At 34.3% G+C, this 22873-nt stretch overlaps 2 protein-coding genes across 4 annotated transcripts; one reads left to right on the top strand and one right to left on the bottom strand.

The window, feature by feature from the left end:
• The first annotated feature begins 12258 nt into the window (after positions 1–12258).
• Positions 12259–14471, top strand: LOC105798991 (uncharacterized). 2 transcript variants are annotated; one of them, XR_008197083.1, is made up of 4 exons: positions 12259–12493; positions 13442–13537; positions 13776–14108; positions 14226–14471. XR_008197083.1 is itself a non-coding variant. In XM_052632915.1 (4 exons), the coding sequence occupies exons 1-3, from the start codon at positions 12775–12777 to the stop codon at positions 13908–13910; spliced, it is 321 nt and encodes a 106-aa protein (XP_052488875.1). In that variant the 5' UTR covers positions 12666–12774; the 3' UTR covers positions 13911–14108; positions 14226–14471. The 2 variants fall into 2 exon arrangements, 1 of the variants encoding a protein (XP_052488875.1); XM_052632915.1 differs by lacking the exon at positions 12259–12493 and adding an exon at positions 12666–12864.
• Positions 14472–17384: 2913 nt separating this feature from the next.
• On the bottom strand, positions 17385–21482 carry LOC105773575 (calcium uptake protein, mitochondrial). 2 transcript variants are annotated; one of them, XM_012595577.2, is made up of 7 exons: positions 20794–21478; positions 20597–20664; positions 19827–20050; positions 19645–19728; positions 19334–19547; positions 18628–18924; positions 17385–18193 (listed from the first exon to the last, which is right to left on the bottom strand). In XM_012595577.2, the coding sequence occupies exons 1-7, from the start codon at positions 21158–21160 to the stop codon at positions 17978–17980; spliced, it is 1470 nt and encodes a 489-aa protein (XP_012451031.1). In that variant the 5' UTR covers positions 21161–21478; the 3' UTR covers positions 17385–17977. The 2 variants fall into 2 exon arrangements, with proteins under 2 accessions (XP_012451031.1, XP_012451032.1); XM_012595578.2 differs by having other exon boundaries at positions 18143–18307; positions 20794–21482.
• Positions 21483–22873: the final 1391 nt, after the last annotated feature.

The raw sequence follows: 22873 nt of genomic DNA on the forward strand, positions 1-22873 counted from the left end.
TATAAAATCTTATGATGCTTTAATCAAATATTTATAAATTCAATTTAAAATATATAATACAATAATTTCAAGCATATTTAATAACAATAGTTTAATCATCAAAAATTTAATCATCCAAATATCATACAAACTATAATTTAATAAAAGAAACTTAGTTTAAAAGAAACCTTAAAGTAATAATATTTTTCATAAAATAATTTTACCAAAATTGATCAATAAAGGAGAAAAACATACCACGTAAGGATTATATAAATTTCTTTACATAATGATTACCCATAATACGCAGGCCTCAATTGAAGACTGATATAGCAGTAGCTCTAGAAGGCAATCAATAACATCTTGAGTAGCAAATTTAAGTGATTGGATATTGCATTGGTTGTTGCTTGAAAGGGGTAAAGCTTGGTGAAAGGAAAAAAAATTGTGACTTATGGAGAAAACAATTTAGAAGAGAATCGTGTTGATAACATGTTATAAAACAAATAGACAAAAAGTAAAGAACAAAGAAAATATGGGTAGCAATAGAGAATGTATTTTATTGATCAATAGGGATATTTACAAAGTTTCTCCAAAGGTTTTATTTATAGGCATAATGTAACGCCCCAAAATTTATAATTTCATTGTTGTGAAAATATGACACAAATATTTGTCAGCTTTAGTGGTTATGTGTTTTAAAAGTGTTTGGGAGGTCCCAAGTTCAAGCCTTTTCTTGGGCAAATTTTGGTATTTTGAATGAATTAGACCTTACTATTGTTCAGTAGGCTTTTATTTGATTGTTGGGTAAATTATATCAGAATGGGTTTGCTGGTCTGGTGGTTGAATGGTGTGTTATTATGGTGGATGTTTTATGTTCAAATCCCTATGCAAGCAAGGGTATTTTTTTTTGCTCAGATTTCGGGATAGAGTTGTGTAATAGGGGGATTCTGAGTAGTGGATGTGTAGTGGGAATTAGGGGATAAGGTTAAGGGATTTTGGGGGTTATCAGGATTTTATTTTATCTTTTCTCATAACCGAATTTTGACTCTCTTTTCCAAAAAAATCATGTCATCTATTCTTCTCCTCCTCCTTCTCTTGCCAAAACTCTCTGAGTTTTTCTATATTTCTCTTCTTTTTCTTCTTCTTGATTTTTCCCTAACCCATTTATTTTCCTTCGTTTTCGCACGCGGTTAGTGCTTGCTTAGTTTCGGTAAGTGTTTCTCTGCGTTTCTATCATGAATCTCTTAACGACTTAAGTGGTAATGTTTTTTCTCTGCGATTTGGACATAGGGGGAGGCTTGGACTGGTGAATTCGATGTTCTCGTCTTAACAATAGTTAAATGGAGGGTTATCATTGGCGTTTTCACACGCAGTTAGTGCTCGCTTAGTTTCGGTAAGTGTTTCTCTTTGTTTCTGTCATGAATCTCTTAACAACTGAAGTGATAATGTTTTTTCTTTATGATTTGGGCGTAAGGAGAGGCTCAGACTGGTGAATTCGGTGTTCTCGTCTTAACAATAGTTAAACGGAGGGTTATCGTTGGTGGTAAGTTGGGTTTCTGTTCGTTCTTGGTTGTCAATTAGCTTGTAAATCCATTAAATTTATGTTGAGTGTCTTGATTTTAGGCTTTGGAGTGCTCGGGAACTGTTTTAGCATCAAACAAAACCAAGTGTGTACCCGAAACGCAAAAAAAAAAGGGATTTGGCGAATAGCCGAAATTGCTTGCTGTTTGGACAGCAGTAGTAGACCAACTTTGAAAAATCGCCATAAATTATGGAAATCAAATTAGAGGATGAATAAAATATAGAATTAAATCTTATTGAGTCTAGTTTCTCATAGAAGAAACGATGTAAGTAATAAAATTAGAAATCATGAGGTATAATAAACTTTGTGAGACAATGTCAGAATGAATTCGGGTTCCCCTATTCTAACTTTAGAAAATCATCAAAAATTGGAGAAAAATAATTAGGGGTTAAAATTTATATTTTTAAATTATTAACAATTCTATTTCCAATAGAAACAAATGGAAATATCATCCAAATTTTTTACTAAGAGATAATTAATTTTTAGCAAAGAAGGGACGAAGCTGTCAAACAACAGAACAGGGGTAAGTTTGAAGATTTTACTATACTTATTGGCCAAACGAAAAATTTTTAAAATTTGATGGTAGAGAGGTATTTGAGTCTAGTTTCAAAGACATTAAGCAGATCTTAATTCAGGATTCTGTAGCTCAAGATATAAATAATTTAGTAACAATGACTCAAGTAGATAGCTTTGAAGGAACATATAAGTAAATAATGAAAATATATATAAATAATTAACTAGCACGGGTTACATTAAAAATAGATCACGTGGCCAAGGCCAATTTGGGCCTAGTGGGCCACATGGGCGTGTGAGCCCATGTTTCTGAAAAATTCTGTAAGGTTGCATGGGTCGCCCAGGTCAACTGTAGACCTACTGTAGGGTTGATAAGCTTTACTTAGACCCCTATATATGTGATATGTGTGTCTGATTTCTATACCGAGCATGACTTATGATATTTGAATGTATGTACTATTAATTGCATAATGGCATGACATATTTTGTATATTACATTGCATCAGGGTGGGTTAATGAAATTTGGAGGAAGTGTCTGAAAGGCTATTAAGCCTGTTATCTGGCAGCTCAGCTGCAACCTTCTAATTATGTGCCGCATTTCAGTATAGCATGGTGTGTAGAGATGGGTGGGTTGATTTAATCCCTACATGGTGTGTAGAGGCTAGTAGGTAGGATTCTGATTTACTATGTCTGCATTCTATATCTGATATGGGCCAGGCCCTAATGTATTCCTGAGACTGTATCTGAATAGGCTAAGGCCCAAACTGATTTTGTGATGGGCACAGGCCCCAGACTGTATCTAACTGAATTCTGTTGATTATTTGTATGCATGTTTTATGTGGGGATTACACACTGAGTTTGCGAAAACTCACCCTTTCTCTGTTTAATCTGTACAGGTAATCCCCAGACTTGACGGGTCGGTGCAGCGGAGGACTCGACGGTGGCCACACGTAAATTTTAGACTATTTTCCGTTAATGCCTAGAATTTATTACTTATTTGGGGTTTTTGATGTATCTTTTAGACTATGGACTGGTTGGCTTTAAATTTGGGACTTTATACTATTTTTTTTTAAAATTGCAACTCCACAAAACACGATTTTTTTCTAAAAACTAAGGTTTTTCATAAATAGAAACGATTTTCCCTAAATTAATTGGTTACAAAAGCTTCCACTCAGAGGCAAGTTTGAAAACAAATCAACTAATTGTTTTCAAATTAAATAAAGCTAACTTACTGTAACGGTTTTTAAACTCGACAATCTTGTCTTCAAATCCCTTTCCATGTGACATCGCCAGATTCAGCCATAATGTCTAGGCCGGGTTTAGGGTGTTACATTTAGTGGTATCAAAGCCAGGTTGCAAAACTCGGCTGTGGATTTGGGTTTTAAAACTTGGTTTTAAAGAGAAGATTTTTAAATGGTTTGAAATATTTTTGAGTAAGTATGTGGTACACCGAGTCTCCGACGCTAATTCTGTAAGTGTTCTAAAAATTCTAATAAGTTTGTAAAACTATGAGTAGCATATTCTAAAACTACTATAGGTAGTACACTGTACTGAGAACACTGTAGATGGTGTATATTGAAAACAGTAGTGAAACTGAAAATTGTAGTAAGATTGTGATTCATGATAACAAACTTTAAACTTTTAATACTATTTTGCATAAAATATCTACTAATAGATATCGAAACTGTAATTGATTCATAAAATTGTTAACACAGATAAGCTACGAATTCTACGATAAGTGCACGAGGTATCCGTAGGCGGGGTACCAGAGGCCGAGGTAGAGGCCATAGAGGGGTTCGAGCTAAGTCATCGTCGTTAGGCAGCATGTCGAATCAGGATACGGGCGAGACGCCGGTTTCACCTGCTACAGAGACTGGGTCCCATGATCGCATGGCCAGGGATGACGCATTGTCCCAAGCTATGCTGAGGATATTAGAGAGGGTCGCTGGGCCCAACAATGGATCTGGGGGCCGAGGGTCGGTTGCAAAATGAGTCCGGTCCAATGGGGTTAAGCTATTCAAGGGTGTCACTGGAGTCGCCCATAGCATAGCTGAGTACTGGATGGAGGCCACGGAAAGGATCATGGACGATTTGAACTTTACCCCTGAACAGAAATTTAAAGGGGCTATTTCCTTACTTCGCAATGAAGCATACCAATGATGGCTGACCGTTAAGGAGGGCACTCAGCCCGAACGACTGACTTGGGATTTCTATAAGTCTACTTTTCAAGGTAAATATATGGGGGCAAGCTACATTGGCACTAAAAGACGTGAGTTTTTGAATCTTATGTAAGAGGATCGTTCAGTGGGCGAGTAGAGGCCGAGTTTCTGAGATTGAACTGCTATACGCGCAGTATGATGGCAATTGAATATGAGCATTATGTCCACTTCGAGGATGGACTCAGGGACAATTTGAGAGTTCTGATAGCTCCGCAGAGGGAGCGTGACTTTTCAGCACTGGTAGAGAAGACGAAGATCACCGAGGAGATGAAGCGCGCTGAGAATCAAAATCGGGATAAGGAGAGAGGTAAGAATAAGAGGGATTTAGAGCCCTCGAGTTCTACGATGAGGCCTAAAAAAAAGGTCAGATCTGGTGGGCCAGTTAGAGTTGGGGCCCCTGTTATACCTACTAGGATCACGCTTTGTGGGCATTGTGGAAGACGCCATCTGAGAGAATGTTGGAGGAAAACTGTGGATCGTTTAAGATGTGGGTCTACTTAGCACCATGTTCGACAGTGTCTGCTGAAGGCTGATCAGGTGCAAGCTGCGGGTTCTGGTACTGTATAGTCACCGAGAGTAGTTTAGCAGCCGCCTAGGGACCGTGGTCAGGCTAGGGGTGGTAATGGTGTGGATTATGGGCAGAGAGCACCGGACAAATGTGCTGGATAGACTGAGGCGAGACAACTGACCCTAGTTTATGCTGCTCGTCGTCGAGAGGATAGAATGCTCCAGACGTCATCACGGGTATGTTTCTTATTTTTGATGTGCCTTACACTGCGTTGATAGATATAGGATCTACGCATTCCTATGTTGCCTGTTCTATTTCCAAAAACCTAGGGATTTCGGTTGAGAGTACTTCTAGTAAGGTGACTGTGCTGAGCCCACTGGGGCAATCTGTTAGAGTTAGCAAATTGTACAGGGATGTTCCTTTAGAGGTTCAAGGGACAATATTTATGGTTGATTTGATTGAGCTTCCGTTTGGGGAGTTAAATATGATAATGGTGATGGATTGGTTGGTCAAGCATCGTGTTAGTTTGGACTGTGCGACTAAAAGGGTCGTATTGAGAACTGAAGAAGATAATGAAGTTGTTATGATTAGGGAACATCGGAATTACTTAGCTAACGTAATCTCTGCACTGGTAGCTGAGAAACTGGTTTGCAAGGGATGTGAGGCGTATTTGGCCTACATAAGTGTTTTCGCTTCTGGGGACTCTACTGTTAAGACATCAGAACTGTGAGGGATTTTTTGGACGTCTTTCCTCAGGAGCTACCGGGTTTACCTCCGAATCGAGAAGTGGAGTTAATGGTTTAGCTTTTTCCTGGTATAGCTCTAGTGTCTATCACTCCCTATCGAATGACATCGAATGAGCTTGGGTTCATCTGCCTTAGTGTGTCCCCGTGGGGAGCACCAGTACTATTTGTTAAGAAAAAATATAGATCCATGAGGATGTGTTTCGATTACTGACAACTAATTAAGTTGACTATTAAGAACAAGTATCTGTTGGAACGTCGGCACCCCTATAGCGCAGCGGAAAAATAAAACATCTAGCGATCCTAACCATGGATCCATGTGTGAGGAACAAATCAGGGTGAAATAAAGGTTTCAAAATTACAGAATCTTTACTCTGAGTAAACAGTGACGCCTTGGCAACGAGTAATCTGATCTACTATCGAACCAAGCCACAATCTATCGTGACTCCGACCTCTACGTAATCCACCCAGTTGACAATGAACGGAAAGAATCCGCAAAACTATTTTGGAGAAGACTTTGCTTTGACAGCTGTTAGACCCATCAAGAAAAGAAAAAACAGAATTTTTTATATCTATTTTCCGGGTTTCTAGAAATTAAATAAATATAACAATGTTTTTAAATCTAAAATTATAATTACATTAATTATAATAATGATTTTGATAAACTATATATTTATTTGAATTTGTATACGAACCAAATTCATGTTCTCATTATGCGTACAACAACCTTGTACATATAATGTATTCGATATTTGATTACCCAATTAAATTAATTCTATAATTAATTTAATTCAAGCGACAACCAAACACAATACCAACTATGTTTTATTCCGTTCATTTCAACTATAGGGTGTGACCCTGTAGGTTCTTATAACGTTAGCAATAATACTAGAACGATTCCAATGTTACAAACAATGAGTGGCACCTGGCAATGCATCATTGCCACCTAAGTCACAAGAAATCATGATTCGACATAACTTTTTTATGATTAACCTTTCATGCAATAATCCTTAAGTCCTTTATCTCTGAATTGGACACAAGTCATGGAATAGTCACACTTGCATAGTCCATTCCATGTTCCTTGATATCTTAAGTAGACTATGATATACAAATAAGTATGACATCTTATATCAGCTTATTTGAGCATGGTCATGCATTTCTAGTCTCACTCAATCAAGTGGCCTAAGATATTACTCCCATTATGTATGAGAGACTTCTCCTATATCGATCAACCATATCCCTCTACACAGTTACGGTATATTCAACATCATATTTTATCGAACAACCAGTTACGGTGTACATTTGACTGTATCAAAATATACAACTCACGCTGTTAGGATTATGATGATCTCAAGTTTGAGGATCATATACATATTAATCACTATGAGTAATGTTGTGACAATTACATAATAATCCAAGAAACATACTCAAAACGGGTCAGTCCAATATGTTGTTCTCTAACACACATATTCATGCATCGATTTTGACATTCCATATCAATGACAGCTCTTTACCATCAATCAACTACATGTTAGTCTTAATGCATTATTGTTGTCCTAGCCAACAATAATACTTGACTAAGGACCTTTTAAGAATAATCATATTATTCTCAGGACATTATTATAAAACAATTTATTTATACACACAGAAAAAAAACTGAAATAATAATGGTAACGCCTTATATTAATAAACATGATAAATCAAGTATGTTATTACAACCATCTCATGATTAATCTTTGGGTATACTCTAACAGTATCCACTTCTGAGGATGATGATTTGTTTGACTAGTTCCAAAGGGCGTCTGTGTTCTCTAAAATTGACTTGCGTTCTGGGTATCATTAGTTGAGGGTTAAAGAGGCTAATGTGCATAAGACGGTATTTAAGACTCGTTATGGTCACTACGAGTTCTTAGTGATGCCATTTGGACTAACTAATGCACCGGTAGCTTTCATAGATCTGATGAACCGAGTGTTTCAACCCTACCTGGATCGGTTTGTAGTGGTGTTCATCGATGACATATTGGTTTATTCAAGGACTGAGGATGAGCATGACGAACACCTTAGGATTGTTCTTCAGATTTTAAGGGAAAAACAGCTTTATGCTAAGTTCAACAAGTGTGAGTTCTGGTTACGTGAAGTAACATTTTTGAGTCATGTGGTACATGCTGAGGAGATTCGAGTTGATTCTCAAAAAATTGAGGTTGTATTGGACTGGAAGTAGCCTAAGAATGTGTCTAAGATCCGTAGCTTTTTGGGGCTGACAGGTTATTACCGACGGTTTGTGGAAGGATTTTCACTAATCGCAGCACCTTTGAATAAGTTGTTACATAAAGGTCTATCGTTTGACTGGACTAATACGCAGCAAGAGAGTTTTGAGAAGCTTAAGACTGTACTGACTAAGGCTCCTATTTTGGTACAGCCTGAACCTGGAAAGGAGTTTACGGTTTATAGCGATACATTACATGTCGGTTTGGGATGTATGTTGATGCAGGATGGTAAGGTGGTTACAAATGCGTCTTGTCAGCTTAAGACACACGAGGTGAACTATCAGACGCACGATTTGGAGTTGGCCGTTGTAGTCTTTGCATTGAAAATCTGAAGGCATTATCTGTACGATGAGAAGTGTATTATCTACACTGATTATAAGAGCCTCAAATATCTCCTCATTCAAAAAGAGTTAAATTTTAGGCAACATAGATGGGTTGAACTGCTTAAGGATTATGATTGTACCATTGAGTATCATCCCGGCAAGGCCAATGTGGTGGTCGATGCGTTGAGCTGTAGGGCTATGATCGATCTGAGAGCGATATTCGCTTGACTTAGCCTATTCGACGATGGAAGTCTGTTGGCAGAACTTCAGGTCAAACCGATATGGATTGAACAGATTCAAGGTAAACAGTTGGGGGATAAGTCTCTCAGGTTGCGTTTTTGTCAGGTTGAAAATAGTGGCACTACTGATTTTGGGATAAATAGTGATGGGGTACTTTATTTTCGCGGTCAAATTTGTGTACTGAATGATGAGGATTTAAGGCAGTCGATTCTGAGAGAGGCGCATGGTAGTCCCTATACTATGCATCCCAACGAGCATAAGATGTACCAAGATCTTCGGGACTTGTACTGGTGGCCAGGGTTGAAGCGTGAGGTTACCGACTTTGTTGCTCGCTGTTTGACTTGTTAGCAGGTTATGGTTGAGCATCAGTTACCTTCGGGTTTGCTGCAGCCGGTTAAGATACCGTTATGGAAATGAGAGCAAGTAATGATGGATTTCGTTAGTGGATTGCCTCTAACACCCACTAAGAAGGATTCTGTCTGGGTCATCGTGGACCGATTGACCAAATCTGCTCACTTCATCCCAGTAAGGACAGACTTTTCTCTTCAGAAATTAGCTAATCTCTACATATCAGAAATAGTGAGACTGCATGGGGTACCTGTCTCGATCATTTCCGATCGGGATTAAGATTAGACTTCAGTACTGCTTTTCATCCTCAGACAGATGAACAGTCAAAGAGGGTGATTCAAATACTGGAGGACATGTTGAGGAACTATGATGTTGATTTTCGAGGTAGTTGGGAGGAGTACTTGCCGTTAGCGGGGTTTGCCTACAATAATAGCTTCTAGTCTAGCATCCAGATGGCACCTTACGAGGCACTGTACGATCGTAAGTGTCGCATTCCTTTATATTGGACTGAGTTGGGCAAACGACGTGTTCTAGGTCCTAAATTGGTCTCTGAGACAGAGGCTAATATTAGATTGATTCTAGATCGTTTGAAAGCAATTTCTGATAGGCAGAAATCGTATGCAGATTTGAAGAGGCGTGAGATCGAGTATTCTGTGGGGGACTTAGTTTTTCTCAGGGTCTTGCCATGGAAAAAGATTCTAAGGTTCGGTCGCAAGGGCAAGCTAAGCCCTCGATTTATTGGACCTTACCTCATTCTGAAACGTGTGAGACCTGTCGTTTATCAGTTGGAGTTACCTCCGGAGTTGGACCGTATTCATGATATTTTTCACGTCTCAATCTTGAGGCGCTACCACTCTGATCCCACGCATGTTGTTTCTGTTGAGGAGATTGAGGTTAGGCCACAGTTGACATTCGAATTAATTTGTTACAATTTAGTACAATTGAAACACATGTTAAAGTAAACCAGAAGTTTACTGATACAAATGCATTTACTACTTGGCATGACCAGTTAGACTATCCTGGATGATATATTATGCTAAAATTAATTAAGAATTTATATGGACATTCATTAAAGAACCAGAAGATTTTTTAATTTAAAAGAATTCTAATATGTTTATTGTTCTCAATGAAAATTTTTTAGAAACTCACTAGCTAAAGTTGATATTTAATGTCTTGCATTTCTGAAACGAATATGGGCTTATCCATCCACCATGTGAATGGTTTTGATATTATATGATTTTGATAGATGCATCTACAAAATAATCACATATGTGATATCAATTTGCAACCCGTCGTTTGCAAGATTGCTTGTTTAAATAATTAATTTTAGATCATGCAATTAAGACAATTCATCTTGTTAATATTGATGAGTTTATATCTCAATCTTTTATTGATTGAGTTTGAAAAATTTTTGTAAAATTTTGCGCATAATGGTTTAGAGAAATTATTGATTGAACACCTCTAATTAATGTTTAAACCATTACTTATGAGAATTAAACTTCCTATTTCAACATGAGATTATGTTGATACATGTTGTACGCATCAATCTAATAAGTTATAAATACTCCCCATTACAATTGGTTTTTGATCAAGAGCTAAATATTTCTCATCTTTGAATTTTTGTATGTGTGTATATGTTCCAATTGCTCCACCACAACGCACAAAGATGAGTCAATCCTCAAAGAAAATTGGGAATATATATTAATTACAAGTTTCTTTATATTATTAGATATTTTGAATGTATTTGAGATTCAATTATAACATGATTTGTGATTAGAATTTTGATTCGGTAGTTTTTCCGACATTAAGGGGAGAGAAATAATAACTTGTCATGAGTTAGGGGGATAGTAATTTGAACTAGAAGTTCAATAAGGATAACTTATTACAAGTTAACTGTTAGATGTATTAACAAACTTAATGAGAATAACCAAGTGTATCTAATATTTTAATTTGAATCAAAGTCCCAGTAGAACAATCAGTTAGAATAAATAATAGATTGATTGAATCTAATAGTGGAGGCGAGTGCTCCAGAAGAGACCCAAGACATAACTAATAAGTAAAACTTCAAAAGAGATTCAGGTACCTGAAATTGAATTTTAAAATAATGAAAATAAAAGATCTCGATAAATTATGTTAATGATAAAAGTGGTTGACAATGATTTTGCATGCAATATTATTATTGAAATAATGAAATAAAAGGAAGATCTTGAATTAATCTATTGAGAAATATAGACATAGAATAAATTGATCAAAATAGAAAGACGCAACTCATATACAATTAAATTTCGTGGAGTTTTTGGACCAGTAGTCCAAATATCTAAAGGTATAAAGCCAGTGGAGGTGCAATTAAAGTAGTATTGCAAAAGCAGAATAAAAATATGAGGGTTTTTCGCTAAGTCCTGGCATTGATTATGAAAAGATATAGTATTCTTTTGTGGTGGATGTAATAGCCATTAGATATATTATTAAATTGACAGTTCATAAAGATTTAACTAGCCTCTAATGGTTATAGTTACAACCTTTATGAATCACTATATAGTAAAGTTTATATTAAAATCATTGAAGGATTTAGGATGCTAAAACATATTGAAATTCTCGAAAATTGTTCATTTATATGAATTGAAATAATTTGAACATATATGATAAATTTGACTTAGTAAATAGTAGTTGAAGGAGGATTATAAAATGATCCAAAATACTATTTGTGTTTTTATAAAAGAATTATGATTAAAGTTTGTTATGATTATTGTTGAGTCTCCTGAAGAGATCAAAATATATTTCTCCAAATTTCCCTAGCTCATGAATTTTAAAAGAATGGTAATATAAATGCTTAGCAAATATATTCAAATAGTCATTTGAAAAATTTCAAGATTGAATACGTAGAATATGAGAAAATATGTGATGTTTTCATGAAAAGGAGTAACTACGCATTGCACTCTTTTTCCCTTAATCGAGGTTTTGTCCCATTAGGTTTTCCTAGTAAGGTTTTTAATGAGGCAATATATTATGCGTATTATAGATTGTGTACTCTTTTTCCTTCATTAGGTTTTTATCCTAACGGGGCACATTATCTACCAATGGACATCCAAGGGGGAGTGTTATAAATATCTTATAAAGTGGATGTCCATCATGATCAAGATAAAGTTTTAATATACTTTAAATTCTAATAATTATTAGAATTAGATCTCTATTTTTTTTATACTTCTTATGCCTATAAATAGAAATTCTGATGAAGCATTGTAATCATTCATTTAATCAATAAAGTATCTTCTCTATTGCTTTCATATTTTCTTTTTTCTTTATTCTCTTAATCTCTCTTTATTTTATAGTAATATTTAATATATAAATTTGTTCTTTGAATAAAGAATTCAAAGCAGGAATAATATTTCAAAACTTCCAAACATCTTAGAAAATGTTTTAAACACTTACACCATGTTTGGTTGGGTGTATTGGCATAGCCAATACACCCCTAATCGGTGGGTCCCGCTTAATCCCCCTCTAATACTTTGTTTGGTTCAGTGTATTGCTATTACAGGTCTAATACACTACTGATCTAATCCCCAAAATCCACCGTTTTCTAATCCCTTCCTTGAGCTCAGATTAGGTACTGCTTCAATTTTGGTCCCTGTTTTACCCTCCCGATTCACGCTTCTGTTTTACCCAAAATCCACGTTCTGTTTCTTCCTTCTACCTTTCTTCTCCACTCTCCTCACCGTCTTCTCCTCTAACATCCAGTGTGTTCTGCTCCTCTAACATCCTCTGGCGTACCATTTGTGGGTGTGTTCTTCTTATCGAGATTTTTTTCCCTTTTAGTGTGTTTTCATAGTTCTTTATTTGGTGCATGAATGAAAAAGATGAAAATTTCTGGGTTTTGATGCTTGGTAATTTAGGAAGCCTTTATTATAAACTTTTTGAGATATTTTTTTCTATTTATTTGAAGTTCAATGATTTGGATATTGGAACATATATTGTTTTTTCATCTAACTTTCTCAAATCCCAAACAAAAGACCCCTGAAAAAAAAATGGTTCTTTTTAGATTTTGAAATAAAGGCAGAAAAATGGTGAACTGGGAGCTAAACAGTTGCTGCAATAATGGCCAAGTTACCTTTCTGGTTACAATTGGTGTCTTCACTGTTGTCATTCTTGTTGTAAGCTTCTTTCTTGAATTTTTTTTCTCTTGTTTATAACGAAGATTATCTTTTTCTTTGCTATGCTTTTGGTTGTTGTAAGGAAACAATATAAACACGGTAAAAACAATGGGGTAATTTTGGTAAGAGCTCCCTGGTTATGTTTGTTTGAAGGATGATATATCTACGGTTTAGTTGACTAAGCCATGATTGTTAGTTTTAGTTTAAAATTTAATAAGTTTCTTGTTTTGGAGAAACCATCGAATTGATGGTAATTTGAATTACGAAATAGATTAACAGTTTAAATAGTTTCTTGGTTTGCACGTTGAAGGAAATTGGGTTCTTTTCTGGGAGCATTTGTGATTTACTTTTGTAATACTTGTAAATCTGTTCATAAGGAACTCATAAATGCTATGGCATTTACAACAATTTTCATAAGTTGTTCATAAGGATGAGGATGCCAAGGTTTTAGGAGTTTTCTAGGAGGATTCACTGCAGTTGAATTTCTGTTAAAAGATACAGCATTCTTTGGAATTTGAACTGGTTGCCTCTGTTTGCTTAAATGGATTGACCTAATGTTTCCCCCTGATTGTTGTAGCTATGGAGAACAGTGCTGTTGCTGCCTTTTAAGCTCATTACAGTATTCTTGCATGAAGCAAGTCATGCAATTGCCTGCAAACTTACCTGTGGTCATGTAAGAAAGCCCTTTCCTTTATCACATGTCATATGAAGGGTTTAAACATGTCTTTAATGTGACCATTAGATTTTGGCTGCATAATTTTTCTACTAACCCATCTTGCTGGTTTTAGTCTTTGGATTATGGTCTGCTCAATTATCAATGTTCCTTTATCAGCCAACTAGTCTAGTTGAAGTCCTATAGGTGTTATTTGGAGATGTGCGTGTAAGAAGTGACTGTATTTTTAATGTGGCAGGCACTTGTTGATGCCCCGGATATGGTAAGAGGCCAAATGAACTTCAAGAGGCTTACATTGACAGATATCACAATTGACATTCCACGTGTTCCCAAGAACAAATGGGTTGATCGAAGCTATGGAGAAGGCTGGTAAGGACGACGACAGCTTTCACCAGCATTTGTAATGTTGTTTCTTGAAGATATGTTTTCTTTCTTATCACTCTTATGTTAACTTGCAAATGTTAAGAACAAATGGGAAAGTAGCTCGTGGGGTAGAAAGTTGATTGTCCAGAAGAGAAGAGCATCTCTCAACGACTTTGATAGGTTCAAGCTTATGTTGGCTAAGATCAAGGTCAGTTTCCGATACACCCCCTATTGTGTCTACCCGTTTTATACCAGAGTTCTTTTCTTGAAAGCACTTCCTCAAAACTTCAATCGAAGCTTGACGAGCTGTAATACGGTTTTGCAGAGGTCTGGAGTCATCAAGCAAGAACTTGCTAAGCTGAAAAAGGAGAATGCATCTTGAATTTGATATTGAATCATGGATTTTTGTTAGTTTTTGTCATCAAACAATCTGCAGGTTGTTCTTTTTTGTAATTTTTTCTTTTATTTACAAATGATTAAAAAGATTAAAGATCAGTTGAGAGATCTTTGTTTGCTATATTACATATTTTATAGTGAGTTTAATAGCAGGATATTGCTTTGCTTGCTGCAATTTTTCTTATCAAAATTCTGGTATTTATTTATATTCCCTTTATAGCATAATGAAAAATAAGACACTTAAGCTGTTTAAGTTTATAAGCTTCAAAATAAAAAGTTTTGATGTATTGTTTAGACAAACTCGAGCTGCTCAAGCTAGATATCGAGTTAATTATCTTACCTTAATTTATGTGTGTATATACTAAGTTTTGCTGATAATAAATATTAACCATTCATTCAGATAATTTTCCTATACATATGTATTTGTGTATATAAAATCATGCATTTATAAAGTAATAAAACACTGTCCAATACAACCAAGCATTTGGTTTAAATGATTGATACATGATCAAAACAAAAGAATAAGAAACAAAGAATGAGTAACAAACAGTTACATGTTAATTTTAATATTAATTATTTCAAATTATCTTTTATAGTATCATATATTATGATTTGAGTAAATTCATATAAAAATATTAATTATTAAGAATTTTATTAAATTATGATTTGAGTAAATTCATATAAGAATATTGATTATTAAGAATTTTATTAAATTATATATTTTAATTATAATATATTTAATAATAATTATGTTTAAATATGATTAAATTATTTATTATTGGTATTAATAATCTTATTAAAATTTAAATAACAATAACAATAATAATTTACCAAAACAAATTTCTGCTAATTATAAGAATTTTATTAAATTATATATTTTAATTAAAATATATTTAATAATAATTATGTTTAATTATGATTAAAATATTTATTACTGATAATAATAATCTTATTAAAATTTAAATAACAATAACAATAATCATTTACCAAAACAAATTTATGCTAAGGGTATTCTAGTCATTTTAGTATTTTCCATTATGCTATTACACCTCTATTCCATTCAACCAAACACAAGATTACTATTACGCCTCTATTCCATTACATTCAACCAAACAGTTGATTTGTTATTACACCTCTAATCCAATACACCTCTAATCCCAATACACCTCTAATCCAATACAGCGAACCAAACGCACCCTTAAAATATTTTTGACAAAGTTTTGAAAATAAATTTAAACTCCTGAACTTAATCAAAACCATTTTAAATCAATTGAAAAATTACTCTCTACCAGAAGTATCGATATTTTCCAAAATGTATCAATACTTGTAAAATTTTATCGATATTTCATCTTTTTATCAATACCAAATCGCTTTCTATTTTGAATCAAAAGTTGAACACAAACAATAAATATCTATACTTTGAACATTATATCGATACTTATTAAATTTATCGATACCAATTTTGCTTTTTATTTTTCATGATCTATTAAAAATGTCAAAAAGTATCCATACCCATAAAGTTATATTGATACATTTTATTAGGTATTGATAAATCATCTTTTGTATCGTTGGAAACTAATTTTAACGATCACCTGAATCAAGCATTAAATGTCTCTAGTATCGATACTTGTACAAAAAATATCGATACTTTTTGTTGTAGGTGAATTTCATTTTCTGGTATTTCCATCTAGAGGTGCTCATGGTAGGGCGGGCGGGTTCATAAAAAATTTCAGCCGGGTCCTAGGCTCGCCTGCCCGACCAAAATATGGGCCTAGAATTTTGTCCAGCTGGCCGGAAAAATTCATAAGCCCGGCCCGACCGTTTTTTAAATAAATACCAAAAATTATTTTAAAATTAAAAAAATTATTTTAAAAATATTTTTAAATTAAAAAATTTTACAAAGTATTTTAAAAATATTTTAAAATTAAAAAAAATTTAAAAAAGTATTTTAAAAGTATTTTAAAAGTATTTTTAAAATTAAAAAAATAAAAAAATAAAATATTTATTATTAAATTCGGGCCAGGCCGGGCCGGGCCCGGGCCAAAAAAGTAGTGCCCGAGGCCCGACCCGTTTTTTAATCGGGCCTCGTTTTTTTGCCCAAGCCCATATTTCGGGCCTATATTTTTACCCAAACCCTCCCATATTTCGGGCGGGCCGTCGGGCCGGGCCGGGCGCCCGGCCCATGAGCAGCTCTATTTCCATCCCAACGACTTTATTTATTCTCCCAACAACCACAACGGTTGGAAATAAACTAGAAGGTATAAATACCAGCTTCTGATGATCCTACAACAACAAGAGATATAATTAAGCATAAAGATCAATCAATTCAACTTTAGTGCTCAATTCTTTCATTCTTTTCTTGTACACACTTGTGAGCTTTTATTGTTATTTTTTAGCTCAAGTGTATTTTTATTTATTTGTGTTTTATTGACAAACATTCTGATTTTGTAAGGATTATTTATTAATTTGCTTCTTTGTAATTCTTTGAGAGGGTTTGTCTTAAGATTTGAGTAGAAATCTTAATAAAGCTGTAAAGTTAAACATTGTCCTAAAAATTGAACAAATTAGTAAATTTGAAAAATATTTAATTGTGAAAACTTAAGGTAGTAGAGTAGTCAATTAGGGCCAAACCTCTTAAAATCTTTGTGTTCATTATTTCATACTTTTCTTTACTTCCACCAAATTTTTGAAGACCAAGTTACCCTATTGGCAATTTCAGTTCAATATTGAGCTAATAAAATTGTTTTTCTTATTTGTCATTTATTTGAATTAATAAATATTTAACTCGAGGAGGAAGGTGGCTTACTCTTAAAATGATAAACTTTCAATTTAATCTCTTAAAATTTTAAAATTATAAGTCAATACAATCATAAAATTACACTTTAACTCATCAAAATTTATAATTCAATTTTAACGTTAAAAATAAATTTTGACTTCCACAATGACATTTTCAATTAGTGTATTAACTTTTATTATAGATGTAAGATCAAATACCAATTTCCCATTAAGTAGATTGAAATATATGACATGAAATAGGGCCTAAAATGAATGTTTCCTCTTACAATCAATGTTGCAAGAATTACATCAGTAGTTAAACCGATTAGTTCATTTATTTCCGTTACAACCAGTTCAACAGAAAAATAAGACAAAAATAAATAATAATAGAAACATGAAAATTCATTTTATAAACTAAAGCAACAAAATTAAATATTTAAACTAACTTAAATTCAGTCCAAATGATTTTTTTTTCCCAATTTTTTGCCTGATTCAATCGGCTTTTTATTGGTTCAACCGATATTGCATCAATTCAATCTTTCTTCGATACCAGTTGAATTGGTTGGACAAAATCTATCCAGCAATGTAGAACATAAACCTCAATTTGAACTAAATTCTTACCACGATTTCCAACAGCTTCTGATGTCAAGATATACCGATGACTAAATCTTAATGCAGATGTACTCAGATGGCCGGATAAGTTAAGAAACAACACAGCGCATTACTAGATCAGGTACAGCCACATTAACTTATAGTGCCTTCATAAGTTGAGTGGTGGCTAATTTCCCAGCTTCAATTCACGAGCAGGTTCTATAGCTGCAATATAGGTCCAGCCGATAACAGCTTCGACCTTTTGGAAAGATGTCAAGTCTGTAGGTTGATGGAAATCCTATATGTGAAGAAAGGTTATGTGATCACCCGCCCAATGGAGCTATTATTTGAGCAATGCCAGCAGCAAGATAAAAGTCCAAAGATTCCTGACTCCACAGGTTGAGCAATATCCCGTTCTCGTTTAAGTAGAACTCTAACGAACTCATCAGAGCTTAAATGCCCATCACGATTGGTGTCGAACACATGGAAGATGATCTCAACAATATTGTCCGTAAGTGATATACCACAGACCTGTATATGCACTGATAAGTTCATCATGATATTTCCAGTGAAAAGTCTGGTATTTGGCAATTATAATTCATGGCAGATCATCAAAGTTCAAAGCTAAATGGCAAGGGTAAGTACCTGAAAACATATATAAACTGAATTTAAAGCACGCATGCAAATCTAAATGTTGTACTAGTAATTTGCCACCCAGATGTTGTAAACAATGCAATCATGTAATCGGACAGAGATAAAAGGTATTGATGCATATCAGAAAACAGTTGTTGACAGATAGATTTTGTTAGCATGGGAAATTAACCGCTGTAAAGTCATTATGTCATCTGTTCAGAAAATCAAAATTACCATTACTTCAATCACCTTTTGAAAATTTGATAAGTTTCTATTGGTAAGTTATACCAGTCGCAAAAGAAAACATGAATCATAAACAACACAAGACTTACGTGATACGCTGCTCGTTTGAAGTCATCCTTTGTTAGTAGACCATTAATTTTTCCATAACTAAAAAGAGCCAAAGAAAATGGCTGTAGCTTTCTACGTAGCTCAGCAAAATGTTTGAATTCATCCAAGTTGATTCGAATCTCCCTAAGATGCGGTTCGTTGTTTAATTCATCAACCCGCTCAAGCAACCTGTCTAAATGACTCATATCAGCAGAAGCAACCATGGATAAAGCAAAATCCTTGGCTGACATGCTTCCTCGGACTTTGTAGTCATAGTGATCAAACTCCATTCTCAGAATCTACAATATACAATAAATATTAACTACAACAATCATCAAAACTTGTTGGTGTGGGGGAGAAACAAAAGAAAAAAAATGTAGAAAGGCGAAAGCTCTGAGATAAGAGCAGAAATTCAGTGCAATTTTCCATGCATTACAAGAATTCTACAAGTTAAAGAATACCCTTCAATTTGATAACAAAATCAACTCCTTCAACCACCAAATTAAAAGATAATTTTTGGCTCAGTCTTAACACCTATCACTCAAGCAGGTAGGCAATGGACTATAGGTCTCATGCCAGGAATACCTTGAACCATCCATGAATCCTAGGGATTATTTTCAAAATTACACTGTTATATATAGAATTATCATGCACAGACAGTCAAGAAAATGGCTTCAATTTTGATGGGCTGGGAAGAAAGGGGCTCACCTCATCCTGCAACTTTCGCATGAATTCAATGAATTTATCATGTTGAAGGCGCGCCTTTCCGTCTTTTCCGAAGAAGTACTCCACTAGACCTCCATCCTCCACAGAACCAGTAACTTTTAACCCAGTGCGAAGTCCATCCCTGTGGACTGCCCCTTGTCTGTTATTAGCTCGCATCAAAGCCATCACTTTCTTAAATTCTTCTTTATCGATCTCCCTATATAGAGATATTTAAGTCAAAATTATTAATTTGGTCAGATAAAAATGATAGAGCTAGTTCAAAATTGTAGTCAAATATATATAGAAATACAAACTCATTGTTGTCCACATCAAACATTTTGAACGCTATGGAGAAGCTTGACTCGGGGATGCTCAGTAATGTTACGAAAAAGATATACCTGTTCCAAAGAAACTATGTCGTGTCTGTATCTTCCAAATATAAAGAAGAAAAAGCACACAAACAGTCCAACTAAATTGTGTGATATAGGCAGCTTACTCTTTGAAAGATATAAGTCCATCAGTGTCCATATCAAAAAGCATAAAAAGTTCTGAAGGATCACACCGTAACTCGCCCGGACTCCTTTCCCCGCTCAAATATCCATCTCTAACAAGGTGGGATTCAGAAGGAGGAAAAACAGGAACAATGGCCCGCATTAGATCAGCCGGTCTCATGAGTAATTCTCCTTCCGGGGTTTGAAAAGAGGCAAAATACTCAAAAACCTGCAAGCATAGAGATACTATGAAGTCCTGAGTGCCTGACAGAGGGTAAACAACAAAATATTCATAAGATACATATTATGACAAAATAAAATTAGGTAACTCAGTCCAAAAAACTAAACAACAAACATCAGCGACTTCACTTCTTTAGAATCTAAAGGCAACAAACCAAAAAAGGGTCAAACTATGTCAGTCCATCCATGTACTTCGGTAAAATGTGAGAATTAGTCCCACTATTTCAAAAAAATAAAAGTTTCCTTGATTTAAAATTCTAAACATGGAGACCATTAGTATTTTCTATCAAAATTTGCTTATTATCAGGTATTGGTATGATTTCATGGATATATTAAATTTTTAAACCAAAAAGTGGAACGATTTAGTTTTTAAAATTTAACTAAAAAGACTAAATTTTAAACTCCATTCAAGTATATAATTTGACCAGATAAAATTGAATCGACTTCTTAGCAGTTATATTTATGGGAAGGATTAAATTGATTTTACAAATTATTCCAACAATCAATACTCAGCACACGTAATTCAACAATTTACCTTCTCCGGTGGACTCCGCAATCTCAACCGTTTCTCGTAGTTGAAGAAAACCTTTCGTCTATACTCCTCTGCAATGTAAAAACAAAACAAAACAAACCTTAACGCTAATTCGCCACCGAATATTCTGCTATCAATTAAAAGAGAGAGAGAGAGAGAGAGAGAGAGAGAGAGAGAACTTAAAAGAACAGATTAATAACCTCCAAAGATGAACTTAGAGCTATAATCAGGGAGCGCTAGTTTACGAAATGAGTTCTTCGAGCCATCAACGGCGGATTCAGCAGTTTCCGTTGACCAATCAGCGAAAGACAAAAACTGCTCATTAAAAAAACCAGTACTCCGATCCGAAGCTGAAAACGAGTACCAGCAAACCAAGCCGAAACTCGAACCGACCGCGATCCATTTGAGGAAGGAGCTGGCAATGGAATCCTTTTTGTTATTAGACTGGATGTTTGAAGCGTTGATGAGCGGCAGCGACGAGAATTGGCGGATTTGGAGGCGTTGATGGATGGAGGAGAGATGGAGGATGGAGGGTGAGGATCTTTTGAGAGAGGTTAAGGAAGCCATAGTTGAGGGTGGAAGAGGGAAGAGGGAAGAGGGAAAAGAAGGTGTTCTTAAAATACAATCAAAATTCTTCAATGCAATGAATGGCTTGGCATCAGCAGTGAGAAAAAGATGAAAGGATTTCTTGGGATTTCGATTTTAGGGGAAGAAAGGAAGAGTTGAGGAGGCAATCAAAAAATGGGATCCAAGATTCGAAGTCGAAATTATTTTAATTATTACTGTTGGAGCTAAGATCCAGGGGAACTTCATCTCGCGCCCGACCTATGCTAGACAATCTCTAATTCATTTTAGAAAAAGTAACAAAAATTTTATTCCATCAACTTGGAAACTTGCTCTTTTTTTTCCTTTTTTTTTTATTTGGTATTCTTTTTTCAATTTTTGTCAAACATTTTGATATTGTGCTATATTATTACTTAAATAAAATATATTTTTAATAAAAATTTTAGATGATAATGTGACATATTATATTTTTAATAAAAATTAAATTATGATGTAGCATAATATCAAAATACTACATCATTAAGACTAAAAGTAAAAAAAAGTTATCAAATTCTAGAATTAGTTTCAACTTAAAGACCAAGTTTAATTTTTTACCGAATTTATAGATTAAAATTGCATTATAGAAGGTTTTTTTACAAAAATAATATAAATAAACACGAAAATAGTATACCATACAAATTAATTATAAAAATGGGTCAATTTCTACGGTAAAACAAGGTATCGTCAAGTTATCAGGCGGTACCACCCTAAATGGGAAAAAAATAATATTTTAAGTAGTGTCGTCTAACATATTAACGACACCGGTATGAATTTTTAAAGAATATATGTATTGTCAGTGATTATACAGAACCAAAAATAATGATGAATAAAATATTTTTTGTTGTGGTGTTACATGTCACATTGAGAGTATCAATATGTTTTTTTTAAAGTGATAGAAAAAAAAAGTTGAATCAAGCGGCACCAACCTGACATCTTGCCGTCCGACGTGAGACGTGACCAATTGGTCACGACTCACCCCAACTTTATTTTTCTTCTTTTTTTTTGTTTTTTTCTATATAAGAAACGTTCCCCCCTCTCCTCCAACTGAAAACAACAAAGTAAGGGGAGAATTTTGGTGTGTTACTGATTTTGTTACAGCTTTGGAAAGAAAAATTTGTTTTTATTGGAGTTTTGGGAGAAGAAAAAAAAGTTGTTTATGCCGGAATATTGGGAGAAAAAAAGTTGTTTATATATATTTTTTATTATTGTTAATATTTTATATGTTTATACATATATTTTTAATAAAGATACTTATGTTTATATTTTTTATTTAGTTGGTGATTAATATTAATAAGTGGATATTTTCAATTAAATAAAATAAAAATAAAATTATTTACGAAAACGGGTTGTGGTAAATATTATTATTTTATAATGATATATTTATTCAATTTTGTTTGATACCGAAATTGGTTCATTGATTACAGCAACCAATCACACTACCATAATGGTTAATGTCCCAGTCAAAAAAAATGCTACTTGTTATTCCTAGGTATTTTATAAATTTGCATGTCATTATTTTTTTTAATTAGCATATTTAACTAAAATGGTAATTTGTTATAGATAAGGTGAGTACCACGTCTTGAGAGAAGTGTGCCCATGATCCAAGCTACCAGTCGGATGAACGTATTTTTCCCTATTTGGATGTCGCGATATTTAGAACGACAGCATTTATTAGGA

Source organism: Gossypium raimondii, chromosome 6, assembly GCF_025698545.1.
Source record: "Gossypium raimondii isolate GPD5lz chromosome 6, ASM2569854v1, whole genome shotgun sequence".
NCBI classification, from domain to species: Eukaryota; Viridiplantae; Streptophyta; class Magnoliopsida; order Malvales; family Malvaceae; genus Gossypium; species Gossypium raimondii.